This window comes from Ammospiza nelsoni, chromosome Z, assembly GCF_027579445.1.
Source record: "Ammospiza nelsoni isolate bAmmNel1 chromosome Z, bAmmNel1.pri, whole genome shotgun sequence".
NCBI lineage: Eukaryota > Metazoa > Chordata > Aves > Passeriformes > Passerellidae > Ammospiza > Ammospiza nelsoni.
Window position 1 is genome coordinate 75500319 of NC_080669.1, and position 15199 is coordinate 75515517.

Here is a 15199-nt window from a genome sequence, read left to right on the forward strand (position 1 = left end):
TCAGATGGAATCTCCTCTTCTCTTCAGAAATAACTTGTGCATCAGAAAACCCTTTAAAGCTGTAACTTGGTCTTCTGTCTCTTCTGTACAGAAATTAAAATTATATTCTCTGTATTTCAGTGGTAAAGTTCAGAAAGAATGTTTGCTGTATTGGGTTCACCTGTTTCTTAAAACTACTCAGATGCAGCTATAACTTGCGTCAGGGAGTATTTTCTCATTTTCATTATCTTTTTAAAACTGAGCATGAGAAATATTTAGCCTGTGCATTTTAAATTGGCACTGTGGGCAGAGCTGTAAGAATATCAGAATTTTTGTTAGAAGGAGGGTGTCCAGTTGTCACTAAGCAGGGGTAAGAGTAGCCACCACCCTGACAGTCATGGGAACATGAGCTAAGTATGGAGCTGCCCGGCATGGTGGCCCAGGTGGTTTCCAATTATGTTGCAAAACCCATACACAACTAAGTAGAAATTAAGGATCAGACATGATCTTTTCTATCTCACAGTCATAGGGGCAGGTCAAGAGTGAAAAATTTAGAAACCACATCTGTGAGAAGCTGTCCATAGTGTCCCTGAACTTCAGTCTTCACTCAGAGAGCAAGCATGTAGACGTTGATATTCTGTTTGGCTTTAATTAATGCAGCCCATTTCATTGTGGCCAGAAGTCTACACAGAACAGTTCTGGTGGACAGGCAAGTTGTTCTAGAGTGAATCCTGAACAAACTCCTTTTCAGCTCAACAGTTATTCATTGTTAATGGGTTTCTTGAAACAAGAAAACTGAACTGTGTTTTTTTTCTTAACTGTCATTCCAAGAATCAAAGTCATGTCAGGAAGACGCCACCCCTCACACCACAAATTCTTCCTGTTCATTACTGTGTCCTGGTGAACAGACGCTTTCCCTAGTTGCTTAATTTGCTGCTGTGATTCAGGTGCTGAAAACAAAGAAGCCTAAGCAAATGAAAATAATTTTTCCATTCAACAAAGCTTTCTGAGATCTGACCTTTGGAGCTTTTGGTCTGTAATAGGGCAAAAGTTAGGCTTTGCATTGTTCTTTGAGGGGAGAAAACCTCCACACCTAGTGGTTTTTACACTTGTGTTAGGGGAATGTGCCTGCACTATAGAAAACCTTGTGTCGCCTGACTTAAAACATGAGTTTGAATCCTGCTTTCTTAGAAGTATCAATTCACCCCTTTTTCTTTGGTTGTTGTCCTTCCCCATGAAACCTGTTTTACTGGTTTTTGAAAATAAGTATTCACTGGGCATGAAACTACATTAAATGTTAGAGGCTGAAGGACTTAGCTTTGACAGAACAGTCTTAGTTAAGGTGGGGGAAGGATTTTAATCATCCACCATGCGTGCATGAATACTAAGGGATGTTAGTTTGATGTTGGCCTTGCTGTGGATTAGAAATTTTCATCTAGTCCTGAAAACTTTTCATGATAAAACTTCTGTAGATACAAATGTCTTTTTCAAGAAAGTCTCACTATTGACATGCTACTATTTTCCAGTGAAGGCAGGCTTTACGAAATTCCTGTCTGGGCCTGCAAATACATGGCAGAATAGTAAATTCCTGTGTTATGTCCCATTGCAGCAATTTTCCATGATGGATCATATTTACCTCAGCTAAGAATTAATGAGGTCCATGTGCCTTCTGTGCTCAGAAAACAATAACAACTACATTGTTTTACAATAAACACCCAAGGTCTTAGAAAAAAGAAGAGAAACAAAGTCATTTTGCGGACAGCTTTCCATGTGAGGCCACAACTGTAATGTTGCTTATGAGAACCCCACTCAGCGCAGTGGGATCATACAGGTACAGGTGGCCAACACACAAAGCCAGCCAGAGGCTGAGCCCCCAGTGCTCTTCACACCTCTGCACGACTCCTGAGCAACAAACACCGGGGCTTCAGTTTTATTCAGTGAATAAAAAGTGGGCACATGCTGTCAGTCTGCTTCAGTCAGGGAGAAAATTCCTCAGAATTTTTAAGAGCCTCCACAACAAAGAATATTAAGGCTGTGGAGGAAACCCTACCAGTCTGGATTTTTTGAGGCATTACCTTAAAAGATCATGAGTTTGTCACATAATTCTGCTAAAACATGTGGACAAAACTGTAAATTAAACTGCCAGTATGGTTAAGAGCATTGAAAAAAAATTAATCACTGCAATTTAAAAATTAATTTGACTATCCTTAGAGAAATACGAGTGAGACCACTACATCTAAGTCAGTTAGTTAGTTAGTTAGTTAGTTAGTTAGTCAATCTGCCTAAGAAAACAGATAAACCAACATTGAGTATTTCCTTGTGGGTAATTGCTCAGCGTGCGACTTGCTGCAGTTGTGTATAAGGAAGGAAAAGTACACAAAACCCACTGAAAATTAATATTTAAACTCATTATGCTTGATTATTGCCTTAGCTACAACATTCTGCAACATTCTCCAAATGTCTTAGAGTATATTTTTATTTTTAAAAGAATAAATTGTATCCATTTAACATCAGGAGACATGTCTCCATTGTGAATTGTGCAAGCTTCTGCAACTGGCAGATCTTCTCCTAAGTGTCTACATTTTTGTTTGTTATGGCTTATGTGCCACAATTGTTCTCTTCGAGATTATCTGATTCTCGAAAATTAACAGTAAGATGTGGGTTGTTTTTATCACAGGATGGAGGCACAGAAAACTATTTTTCTCATGTTTGCACTTGTTATAGTCTGCACATGAATTCTGCAGTTGTTTCTGCAGCTGACTGCCCTAAATCCCATTGAGTCAGCTAAAACCGCTCCTGAATGGAGAAACTAAGATGCAGAATTTAGGACTCAGAAGAGAAGCCATGCAAGAGAAGCCATGCAAGTGCACCTGTTAATTTTGGTCAGAGATTTGACATGTAGTTTGAACAGCTTTGAGGCCCCTTCTGTTTTGAATCAAAGTATATGCATAACACATTCACTCAATAGGTCTGGACCTCTGCAAAGGACTGAATGAAGCACATGAGGTATCATGCTCTACTTGAAACCATTGCCCACCTTCCAGCAGGGTCAGTGCTGGATGGATTTAACATAGTGCCTTGAGGATTGCACTATGTATGAGAGCAGCTTTTGAGAAAAAGTGCTAAGAGGAGTAGTTAGAAAGGAAAGTTCATATGGATGCAGAAAACGACAGCCGTGAGTTTCTCATGGAAGGTGACAGAAAGGAAGCTGCTGGAAAGAAAAAAGTAGAACTGATGGAACTGAGTAATTACTTCTGCTTAGTAAAATTCCCTTAACTTAATTTCTGAAATCTTGTTCTTTTGTTCACCTGTTTTGATTCACAAGAAGAAACACCTATTTATGCACCTTCATCATGTGGTTGCATTATATGGGTCACAATATAAAAGCATCTCTGCTGTACCAACACCTCAAGTGCTCTGAAATCTGTTCAGACTGCAGAAAAGAATGTGAACACAGAGCTTATAACTAAATTTAATTTATAGATTGAAAAAGTTATAAGAACTTGCTGAAATTTCTCATTCTTTAAGTTGACACATATTTAGCTTAAAGCCTACTTTACAACTTTTTTTAGCAAGAGAGTGCATCTAGCTTATCACACTATTTTACAGACAGCTTTATGGTCAAGTTGGAAAATATCTTGTTTTCCCTGATACACAGAAGCACTGTGGTGATGGAGTTCTGGACATGTTGCTGGTACCATTACTTTAGAATACATCTTGAACCCAAAAGTTGTCTAGCTCCAAAAAAATATAAAGCTTTGCAGTCTGTTTACTTGTAATTACAGGAATGATTAGCATATACTTCTTGTATTTGAAGTTTGGTATGTACTGAAATTTCTCTCTGAGCTGAAAGTTCTAATTTCTCTGTACTCTTTAAATATTTCCTTACCAGCTTACAGAGATAAAACCTATGCAGCATGCGTAATGTTTGAATTTGAAACAATCTGTGCCCTACTGGTGCAAGTATTTTCACCTTTTTATTTTCTAGACCTGTTTTGGTTCACAGGGAGAAATGTTCTGAATCAATCTCCATCATTTGGTGGCCTTACATGGGTAATAATACAGCACAAACTAATATATTTCATTATAGAAATTATATTAAAATCATAGTTCATTATAGTTCATATATGGTAAACTTCCAGTCATTCTTGAAAGTTTTGATATTAAATGCTGCAATAAATATTCAGTATTAATAGACACAAAAAAACCCCATGCCTTTTATAGTAAAGCTGTTAGGAAGATTTTGAAATTGTATCTTAACATTTTTTTTTAATCCTAAAAGGTTCCTTTTAGTAAAGAACATTCTTGAGGTCATTGGTTTCCTCTTGAAATTGAACCCTTCTCAGATATGTGCATTTTGAACAATGGTGTTCCTTGTTTGCAAATTCTGAAGAGAAAATCTGCACACTTCCACTATCCAAATGCAAGACTTTGCTGCATGGGATTTTTTTTATGAAAATGATTTTTAATATACCATGGTATGTATGATGTAATTATTTTTCACATTGAAAAATTTTAAAACCCCTCATCATTTTTTTAGCCTGGGAAATAGTCACATTTTAAGAAAATTATTCAGTACATTTTCTTTACAAAGTTGCCTTTGCATCATTGCACGCATCTTCTTTTGCCTTCTCTTTCAAATACAAACTAATTACAAAAAACTATTTTTAAACTATTACTGTCTTATATGTCCTCCATCTCTGAATTTTTCAATTTTTATTCTTTTTTCTTGCAAAAGAAATTATACCATACAACATAAAATCAATGGACTCAGGTTTATATTTTTAGTAGAACCAGAAGTAGTCATTAAGGCTTTTTATCAGACAAATGGAAAGTTTCAACTGGAGTTCAGTTTGGATTTAATTTTGTGTTCCTCTTTAGATAAGTACAGTCTTCTCTCTATGATAACTTCCAACACATCTGCAGTTGGAAATCACTTTTCTCATGCCAGTCAGCACTGCCCAGCAGAAGTGTGCTGGACCCCTAAATATGAGGTTAGAAATACCTAACCTCATATTTAGTCACCACAAGGCTCAGTCCTGCAAACTTTTACATACTGAAGTACCTTGGGTGTAACTGTGAGCCTTCTTTTTGGAGTAAGACTATGGACAGGCTTAATATTTTTCAGCCCTCAACCTTAAATGTAAATTTAGATGCTGACTTTCATGTGCTCTAAATTGTTCATCTGTTTGTCTCTATATATATGGAAGGTGAAAAATCCCCAACCTTTTATGGACCTAGAATTATGTCAACTCTTAATATGTCAACTGTATGATATTTTTGAGAGTGTAAGTGTTAGAATAAGTGTTAAACCTTATATGAAACATCCTTAAGGTAGTCTGTGCATCTGCTGCGGAAAGATTTTTTAATTGAGACCAATGAGAAGTTTTGCTTTAAAACGGACAGACTCTCTACCCGCTTTGATCATCTTTTTCGTGATGTTATGAGCAACTATGAGCAAAATGATCTGAAAAAGGATGAAGACCTCGGTCTTAATTTTCCCCCTTTTTCTCTTTGTCTGAAATTCCACCATTTTGGGACGTAATTTTGTTTGCACAGAGGAGAAAAAAAAAGCTTAATCCCCTAACTGGGAGGAAAATCAGGAGAGGTGAGAAGAGTAAAAGAAAAGAAAACTCGTAAAATATTGTATCTAGGCATTTTTAAAAGTAAGGTCGGGACTTGAGGAGAGTAACAATCAGAAACTTTCCATGCTCTTTGTTTTCAAGGTGTGAGCAGTATCACAACTGAAATTTGTTGCTACAGTATGTGTCACCACAGCATAATCAAAAGCCCTGAGCTTTGACTCTTTTGTAAGTTTACCTGCTCACTCTGAGCAGCTCCAAAGCAGCATAATAGTGAAATCTGAAACCATGGCTTGTATCTAAACGAAAATGTGGTTAGGGAAGCAGAGCAGAGCACAGCTCTCTGCACATTACAGATGAAGTAGGAAGTGGCTGATCAGCTGCTGCAGATGTTGTTGCAGGTTCTTAGTAAGCCCTCTGTAAAACCCAGAAAGCTACCCAGATCTTGCATGTAGAAGTGGTGAGGTGCTTTGCAGTAAAACTGAAAAGCATGTTGGGTTTGCAGAGTAGCTCAAAAACATTTTGCTTTATAAAAATATTATTTTAAAGACTTTCTGATGTGTAACTGCTTAAAAAATCCTGAAGTCATTTTATGATGAAAACTCTAAAAATTCACTAATAATTTTATTTGAAGTTTCCTTGTAGCACCTGCTCACTGTCAGGGTTTTTTTAACATTACTAAAAGGTGGAGTCAATAAGATCTCACCAAATGCCGTACTCTAGGCCAAAGAAAGAAGGTGGGTTTTTTTTAGAATGCGAAGTCAATAATCCATTTTTGCCCTGCATGTTGCAAGAGACTGCATTGTTATAGAAGGGATTTTCTTACTTACATATGTATATGTATTTATACTGTCTATTTATAGTGAAGCAGGTATGATCAGACCACTGAAAATGGAATGTACACAGTGCTATGCATTGCTGTTCAGTTCCAGTTTTATTTAGGATGCAGGCATGGAGCAGAAATTTCTGGATTGAGGCAGTGGATAGGCAGGATGCTACAGCCTGATACCTTAAATATCATTAACAGTTCAATCTTTGTGGTTAAGTCTGGATTATTTGGAGACTAGAGGCCAGACTAATGCATTTGCTAGAGAGTGTATTGCAGATAAGATCAACACAGCTGTTTTGAGCTAACTGGGATTTCTAAAGTGCTGCTGGCTTTGGGAGCAGGTATACATTGCTGCTGCAGTCCTGCCAAGTGTGAGAAAAATATGAATAGTTGAAGCCAGACCACCCTCTGCTAGAACAGGATATTTGCCTCTTTCAAGGGAGATTATCAAAATTACTATTTTTCATTGTTGCCAATTAAAAGCTTTGTGCCAAATAAACATGTTCTATTGCAATACTGATTTGATTGAACAAACAGGTTTGTATCTTCAGCTGATGGATGTAGAACTGCGGGTATGAGTGCTAAAAAATATGTGAACTTTTTTCCTCTTTGACAGCTTCTATTCTGCTCAGGTTGGTAATTGGATGTTTACCATCTTCTGTGTGCCAATCTCTCACCCAAACACTGAGATACCCTGGTATTTAGGGAGGCAATAAATAGAGACATGTTAAGTTTTATTAATACTGGAGCCAAAATCACCCTTGCACATGAGTCCAATTCATTTTACCATTTTGAAAAACAAAGAACCATCTGTGACCAAAGGACCAGTTCCCTCAAGATTCCCATCCCACCAATACATGTTCTGGGTGTAGTACATTACAGACTTCATGCAGTGCTTGGACTTCCCTTCATTTTGCCACATATTTATGGAATGAGCATCTCAGGACAGAGTGATGAAGTATCTCAGGACAGCACTGAAGGTTTTAATAGGGTGAGAATTGCTTTTTCTCATTCTCATTCTGTCCTGAATGCTTCAGGATAGAATTCACAAGTTCCAAAAAAACTGGACTTCTAATTTCTCTTTTGAGTTCCCATGGGAAAGGCATAGAAATCATGCTTTTTTATGCAGGTTGATTTCTTCTGCTGTTGAACACAGAATATCTGGACATGAAGGGAGATGGGATCTTTCTCTAGATGTCATACCAAAGATGTATCAGTGTTTCCCTTTCACAAGCCAAGAATGGCAAGGGTCAAATTCACAAGTATTGCATCAAGACAACTGCAGTGTCCTTCACTTCCTGATAAACAAACATTCCCAAGAATGTAAGTGAACTTTTGGCCAGTGCCCATATGAAAGCTGCTTGAGAAGGTTCTCCAAGAACACAAGATAGATTTTTGCCGTGTTCTGTGCATAGCTGTCCTGTAAGTGCTGAGGATCTGAGCATGATTAAAGAAGTTTAATGCCACAAGCAGCAGTATAATGGGACATTCTGTGGACATTTTTTATAGCAGTTTTCTCTATACAGCTGCAGTGCCTTTTCTTCTGTTCTTTTGTTTCTATTTGAAGAGCTTACGTTTCTGCCTCTGTTTATTCAGTGCAGCACTACTTGTGAGAAAGCTGAGAGTCCTGAGAGGAGAGGCTATTTGGAAACCGAGGTGTTAGCTGTCAAAGCTGCCCCACAGTGACCACCCTTAACACTGTCTACTGTGATGAGAGTGCTTCAGGTGCATGTGAAGCCAGGATGTAGTTTCAGTTTAATTTCTTGATCTGAATGTCTGCTGCTGACTGCTGTTCCACTACCTTCATGGAGCTTTTCCATGTTTTTATAGTACCAAGTGTCCCAGATTAAAAACAAGCAAACAAACAAACAAAAAAAAAAACCTGCTCCATTAAAACAGCAAAAAAAAATCTACTATTGAATGTTATCATAGCTTTGGCTCATCAGGCCTGATTGTTACACCTTTTTTTCCAAACAGCTTTTCACTTTTCAGCATGTCACTTTCCTACCTAAATCATTCCATTATTTCTAGTATTAGAATTAAAGTACTTTACACCTGCATCAGTCTTGGTCATAAGTGTAATTAATTAAGCTAATTAAAACTCTAAAGGCAGAGAAGAGTCAGTTACAATAGTTAGAAATTTAAAAAGCAGTATTTCTATTAATATGATGTTACTGTTGGATGATAAAAAACTACAAAAATTAAAAAGGACAGGTTGTTCAGCCTTTATACTTAAAAATAAGCTCTTAATCTAAAATGCATGTGGTATCCTTTCCTGGCTCACTTTCCTATTGCCTGAATTTGGCTCTCAAGAGACATCAGATGAAAGAAGTATTATGCACAGAGACTTGGGAAGAATTTTTACCTTAGTCCTACAAAGGACTTATAACAAGAAGTAATACAATGTGAAGACAAAAGGTTCATATGCATGTTGAGCACATACACAACACTCTGTTAGGACAACGTGGATACAACCACTGAAAAACTGATGTAGGATTCCCTATTAAAACACAAAAATAAATTTTTGAGAGTATTATTAATACCAATTAACATGGCTTTCAGGAAAACAAAACAAAACAACAACAACAACAACAAATAATAAAGCAGAACAACCAAACTAAAAAGCAGACTCCTTTCTGGTTGTTTCATTTGATTAAACTCTAGAATTCATCTGGAGATACATTCATATTCATTCTGGAGATAGGTTCATATTTATAAGAAGTTTTAGGGCAATGAGGAATTGTAGTCTGTGGATGAATAAAGACTGTGAAGAATTAAATGCTAAAATATAATCTGCAAGTATTCAGATACAACAAGAGCCCAGTGAGGTGTAACCTTGGCTCATTTAAGCAAAGTTTGCTTTTATTCAAATGCAATTGTACATATATATTGTACATATAATGTACAATTGTACATATAATGAAGAAATGTTAAACCATACCCGTGAAACAAAGTGGTGTAATGATTTGGAGGAAAAAAATAAAGTTATAAGCAGCTCTGCAATTGGGTGAGGACTAAAATGAGACACAAGATCATAATGCTTAAGGGTTATCAGCTTGTACTCTAGATTCTTGGAGTTTTACCCTTAAAGAATTTTTATATAGTTACAAAGTTTTTGAATAAAAGATTTTTGCTCCTGGACATTAGTTTAATAGTCAGGAGTCTGCTCTTCCAAAACAGGAGGAGAGATGACAATTGGAGAAAATACTGAAACCCCCAGATGAAATCAGTGGAGATTTGGCCAGATGAAGAATGACTTGCAATTTTCATCACTACACGTGGCAGACAAGTGCATGCTCTGTAGAATTCCAGTGCCAGATTTTCTACAGTGTTGGAAAAGTTGGAGAGATAACAGAAATAGCTATGAAATAATTGGGAAACACGAGGAAGAAAAAGAAAAAAAAAGAGCACCCTTGATTGAGATTTAAAAGGCCGAGTCTTTTAAAGTCACTGAAAAACATCTGAGTTATGTAATAATTCCAGGGCTGTCATTACCTTTTGGGTATAAAACAGTGGTGATAAAATGCTTTTGACCTTGTGTGCAAAGGTAAAAATGAACGAACCTGAAGCCTGAGGAACTTAGAAAACAGTAAGATGCAGGTTTTTATAAAAAGCAAACTTAAAGTACCACTACAAAAACTCTATAGTATTCTTTGTCTTGTCAACACCTCTCAAACTACTGAAAGACATATTTTAGCCAAAATGTTACTTTAGTATAGCTCCAGCTGTTGATCTCAATATTTCAAATGTGATGTAACAGACAGGACAGCAATAAAAGGATGTCAGCATCGAATTGGAAGGGATATAAAGAAGTTGTTTGTCACTATTTTGATATCCATCCCAATGTACAGGGTAAGAGCTAGAACTTACTCATGCCATAAACTTATCCTACTTCTTCAACATGGACCTCAAAGCATGAAAATTCTACTTTCACTGTTAGAAAGTGCCTTCTAACAAATGTTGCTTGCTTTTAAGCATGTTACTCACTGCCTCTTCACTATGGAAAAAAAGGAGGGGAAATATAAATTATCCCTTTCTTCGCTACCAGTGACTTAGGTATTAATTTTGTTCTACCCCAGTCTTAGCACATTTCCCTAAACCACCACCATTTGTTCAATATATTCAGGAATTTATGTTTTCTAGACCTCATTCTCACTATTCTCCTTTGGGTACTCTCCAGCTGACACACATTGGCCCTGCTGCAGCCTCCTCAATACTAAGAGAAAGGATTATTTCACTTAACTTTTGGGCTATACTTTTTGAATAAAATGCTAAAAACATAAGTGGAGCAAATTTAATCTTGACATATCTTAAATGGTAAGGATCTTCTTTTGTAATATGCATGTTCCTTAATGCACAAACCACAAAAGAATTCACTTGTGTAATCATCCGTTTTGGGACTATCAGTATTTTTCCGTTTAAGTAATGGAGGAACTTAACAGGTTTAAAATGCACCACTGTTCATATATATGTTGACAAGTTGGTCTAAGCATCCATGAAGAAATATTTATCCATAATTTTCTGAGTTGTATGGTAGTACAGAGAAAAACTGTCAAGGTTTGATAATTTCACTTTGATTTTCATGTGAGATAAGGAAAAGTCCATCCTGAAGTTACTAACTCCCCTTTTCCTGTCTATCACAAGGACAGAATTCCAGACACCCAATAAGGTAAAAATGCTCTTCCAATAGATTCTTGCAATTTTCAGTCTTTACTATTAAACTTTAGTAAATATTTGTTGTTGCTCTGTGTTTTGAACCACTTTTTTTCAGTGAGGTTACCATTTCCTTTACTTGACAAGATTCTAATCTGTCACAGGTGTGAATTTAAATAAATTCTCCAGAAGACAAAGGAGTTTCTTCTCAGTTGTAATTGATTTTAACAGAACTCTGAATTTGTTTTTTCCCGCTGTTCTCCTTTTCCTTGGATTTTTCTGGATTTGTCTCCATGCAGCTGGGGACAGTTCTTTTTGGCTAGATTTTAATTCACTAATAATAATTCCAGAAAAATAAAATCATACTTCAAAAACATCATAGCATCAAAACTCTGACTTAATTTGCTTGTGTAGAATGATTTCTCTCAAAATCAACCCTCAAAGCAGTGGTTGCTATGGTTTGGTTGTGGTTTTTGCAGGGAGCATGAATTCAGTACAGCACACATGCATACCAGCTCACTCATGTAATTGTGGCTTCTGTGCCTAGCGTGGAGCACCATCAGTTTTTGGGGCTACACCTGTCTGCTGAGGGTGTAGCTTTCTGTGCAGCTTTGCCACTTTTCTAATCTGAGCTTGCTAGAAAAGTCCAGACTTTCTACAACTTATATTAAAAATGTATTTGAAGATGTTCAGAGACCTGTACCTCTCTCTCTAAAGGCCAAAATATGTTTTTGTCTCTTATCCCTTCCCTTAAAACGCTTTGAGCAAAAAAACTCAGCAGTTTTTTTTTACTATGTTTTACTATGTTTTACTATGTCAGCGCTCATATGAAACCTTGCAGCTGGTCTTTTAAGAGAATTGTGGAACTATAATTTAGTTTTGAAACACAGGTATTAATGTATTGGGTGAACTGTGCTGTTTTTGTGTCTAGTTCATGTCTTGGCAAAGACATTTTTGTGTCCTTGTACAGGGAGAACGTTTTTGAATGCAGTCTCCTCCTGTCTAGTGTGATAAGATAATGCAACAAAAATATCTAGAGCAGGTTCAGCAAAATATACTTTGTCTAGGGTGTTTGCAGTACTGATATCTTACCCGAAAACTTCATCAAACACAGCAAAGTTCCTTCCTCAGATGTTTGCTTGATAAATTCAGTCTGTTCTGCTATATTTCAGGTCGTAAAAATGAAGGTTTGAAACAGAAGACACTTTCCTCAGCAGCACTTGCCCCACCAATACCTCCATCACACACCGCTGGGCCACCTCCTCCACCGGCCTTTCACCCATCCCTGCAGGGGCCAGCAGCTCCCAGCCTGCCTCCCAGAAACATCAAGCCCAGCTCTGAAACAATGTGAGTGAACAAAAGCCACAACATCTCTATTTTCTCGCCTTTCTCTGCCTACCACTTTCCTCCTGGTGCAGCAGGCAAAGGCTGCATGTGCTCCAGGTTTCTGAGAGAGGAGTGTCTCACACTACTTTCCTAATCCCACCCTGTACCTGGCCTGTTTAGAATTAGCTTTTTGTATTAGTTTGTACCCTCCATCTATTCAGTTGTTTCCCTGAATTGTCTTGTGTATAACAATTTGTTTTTGTCCTCTGTTGGAGAGGGTAAGGGGAGGGGAGCACACTGGTTTTTGACTCCAGAACAATCCAAAAACTTTAAACACTGATAGAAAATCAGTTGCCTCAATAGCTTAAGGTTTCCCCTGAATTTTTCTGGGCAAAGAGGGCAAGGAGGGTCAGGTCTATGAGCCAATACCCCAGGAAGCAGCTTTGCAAGCTGGAAGAACTGAGCTCAGCACTGGTTGTGAAACTGCACTGAGGCCATGACATGGCCTTGTGTGATAACCCTGAGAAGCCTCTGTTGTTATGGGGCTCCTTTCTTTATCCTTCTTTGAAGAGCTGTGTACAGAAGTGGGAGTTCTGCTGACAGAGTTGTAAGTGCTTGAGTCCAGCATCAAAACTGACCAGAGTCAAGCTGAGCCTGAATAATGAGCTCCTTCCTGGCCAGCAGGCACTGCAAAGAGCATCACCCAGCAGGCAGGAGCAGGGAGGGAGGCATGTCCAGCTCAGCGCTGTGTGACAGCATCAGTCCTGCCTCACAGCCGCAGTACCTGCAGCGGCCAGGCTGGGTATCCTCCTCTTTAACCAGGCATAGGAGCCGAGTTTGATATCAGACACTTTTTAAATGTACCTCCCGACGCCCTGTCTGCTCTCTCATTCCTGTGTGCCCTGTAAATTCTACTCTCTGCTGAAAATTTGTGCCTGGATGCTGACACCTTTGCTTTTGCCTGTCTCCATGCTTTCCCCATCAAGCCTGTTTTAGAACATCCCGTTCTGCTTTCAAGTCCTTCTTTTGATTACACTTCTTTGATGATAACTGTCAGCCCTTGTTTTCTTTCTGCTGTTAAAAAGCATTATGAAGTTAAAGGTCTCTGATATTATTAGGTATATTCTCAAGTCAATTTCCCATTTTTCTCGTTTGAACAACATTTTAAATCTAAGAGCTCTGGTGACATTTTACCTGGCCTAACCTTTACACCCTTTCTCTTGTCCCTTGTTTAGACTTTAAGCCCAACAAGTCAAAGTCTCAGAGCTATATTTAGCATTGAGAAAAAAGTCTGAAATTGTACTTTTGCACTGTAAGAAGACTGCACCTGCAAAAATGGTTAAAAAGCCCAACAGATTCTTTCCATTCAGTCAGCCCATCTGCTTATGATATTTTTCATACCACACTCTCTCTGAGTGCCTTTGGCTCACTTTGATATTTTTTACTCTAAATCAAGATAGCCCCACCTGAAACACTTAGTCACAGTCAGAGAGAACACGTTAGAAAATCTTGTGTGTACTTAAGTAGGATAGAGGGCTCAATAGACTGTTCTGCTTTTGTATAAAATAGATAATAAAAAGCACCAGAAAAATGGTTAATGAAAATGTAATCATAAAACCATCTTCATAGGTTTCACATGTTTACCTTTTCATATTTACAGAAACCTAGAAAATGAAGAAAATTATGATGACGTTGAATTTGTTTCGCAGGGTAAGATGCATACATTTTATACATTTTAATTAATGGCTACTGTGAGAAGCTGTGAGCATGTTGTATTTATAAGATAAGGAAAGCTTGTTGTATTCAAGAGTGATTTGTTTACTAATTATACTGGTTCTGCCACTTTATGGAGATGGTTGTCTCATAACACTAATGGATCTACTGTTCTGTGATTAATATGATAGACTCTCAGAAACTGCACTAAATTTCTTTCTTCCCACCCCCTTATCCTCTTTTTGTATTTTTTCTTCTTTTTATCTTTCTTTTTGTTTTTGTTTGGTTAGAAATATGCTGGAACTATAAATCACCAGATCTTCAAACCTGACCGAAAATGAATGCTGCTCTTTCAGAGTTGTGTGGTCTAGTGAAGGAGGCACTGTTCTATACTTGATTAAAAAAAAAAAAAAAAAAGGATGGGTTGACTGTACTTTTACTGTCACTTTGTGGGTCTGAGAGTATGAGAGGCAGTGAGTTGTACCAGGGGCAGCAGACAAGCAGATTGTGACACAAAGAATGCCCATCTGCCTTCTGACCCCTGCTTGGTGGCACTTGGGCTGTGCCAGGCACGCTGTGCATCATTTTGTGTGTTGGCCATCCAGACTCACAGCACTGAAGGCCGTGCAGCTGGAGCACAGCTTTCCTTACCTGCCTGCAGAGTAAGGAGGAATCAGGAGATTCACAGAATATCTTTTCCTGCTGCCCAGAGCAGAGGCTGGATTAGGAAAAGAGCTTTTGCCATACTTGTTCAGCTGTTGGGCTGGTGCAAGCAATTTCTTTGAGGTCTCTTTGGATTTATTAGGTTTTTGATAATCATAAAAGTAGTGATTTTGTAAAAAAATAACATAGGTAAATTCACTAACATAGTTAAAGATTTTTTAAAACAAATTTTCCAATTTTAAAATACATGTGAAATATGCTGTTTGTAAATATTTTTAGTTTGCAATGTTCTATGAAAGCAATCTAAAAAAACTGAATTTTGCATTCATACCTTCATCTAAAAACAAGATCCTGCAAAATAGAAGATTCTAGTTAATATCACTGACGTTATAGGCAGTTTTAAATAGTTAATGCTAGAATGAATTGTTTTCTGCACAAGAAAAAAAATAAATAT

General features: G+C 37.6%; 1 protein-coding gene across 3 annotated transcripts in view; it reads left to right on the forward strand.

The window, feature by feature from the left end:
• FYB1 (FYN binding protein 1) overlaps positions 1-15199 on the forward strand; it is a 59413-nt gene that overhangs the window by 21686 nt on the left and 22528 nt on the right. For all 3 annotated transcript variants that reach the window (XM_059492629.1, XM_059492632.1, XM_059492630.1), the window contains exons 3-4: positions 12216-12390; positions 14030-14079. In XM_059492629.1, coding sequence (XP_059348612.1) covers positions 12216-12390; positions 14030-14079 — 225 coding nt within the window. The remainder of the gene's footprint in view (positions 1-12215; positions 12391-14029; positions 14080-15199) is intronic.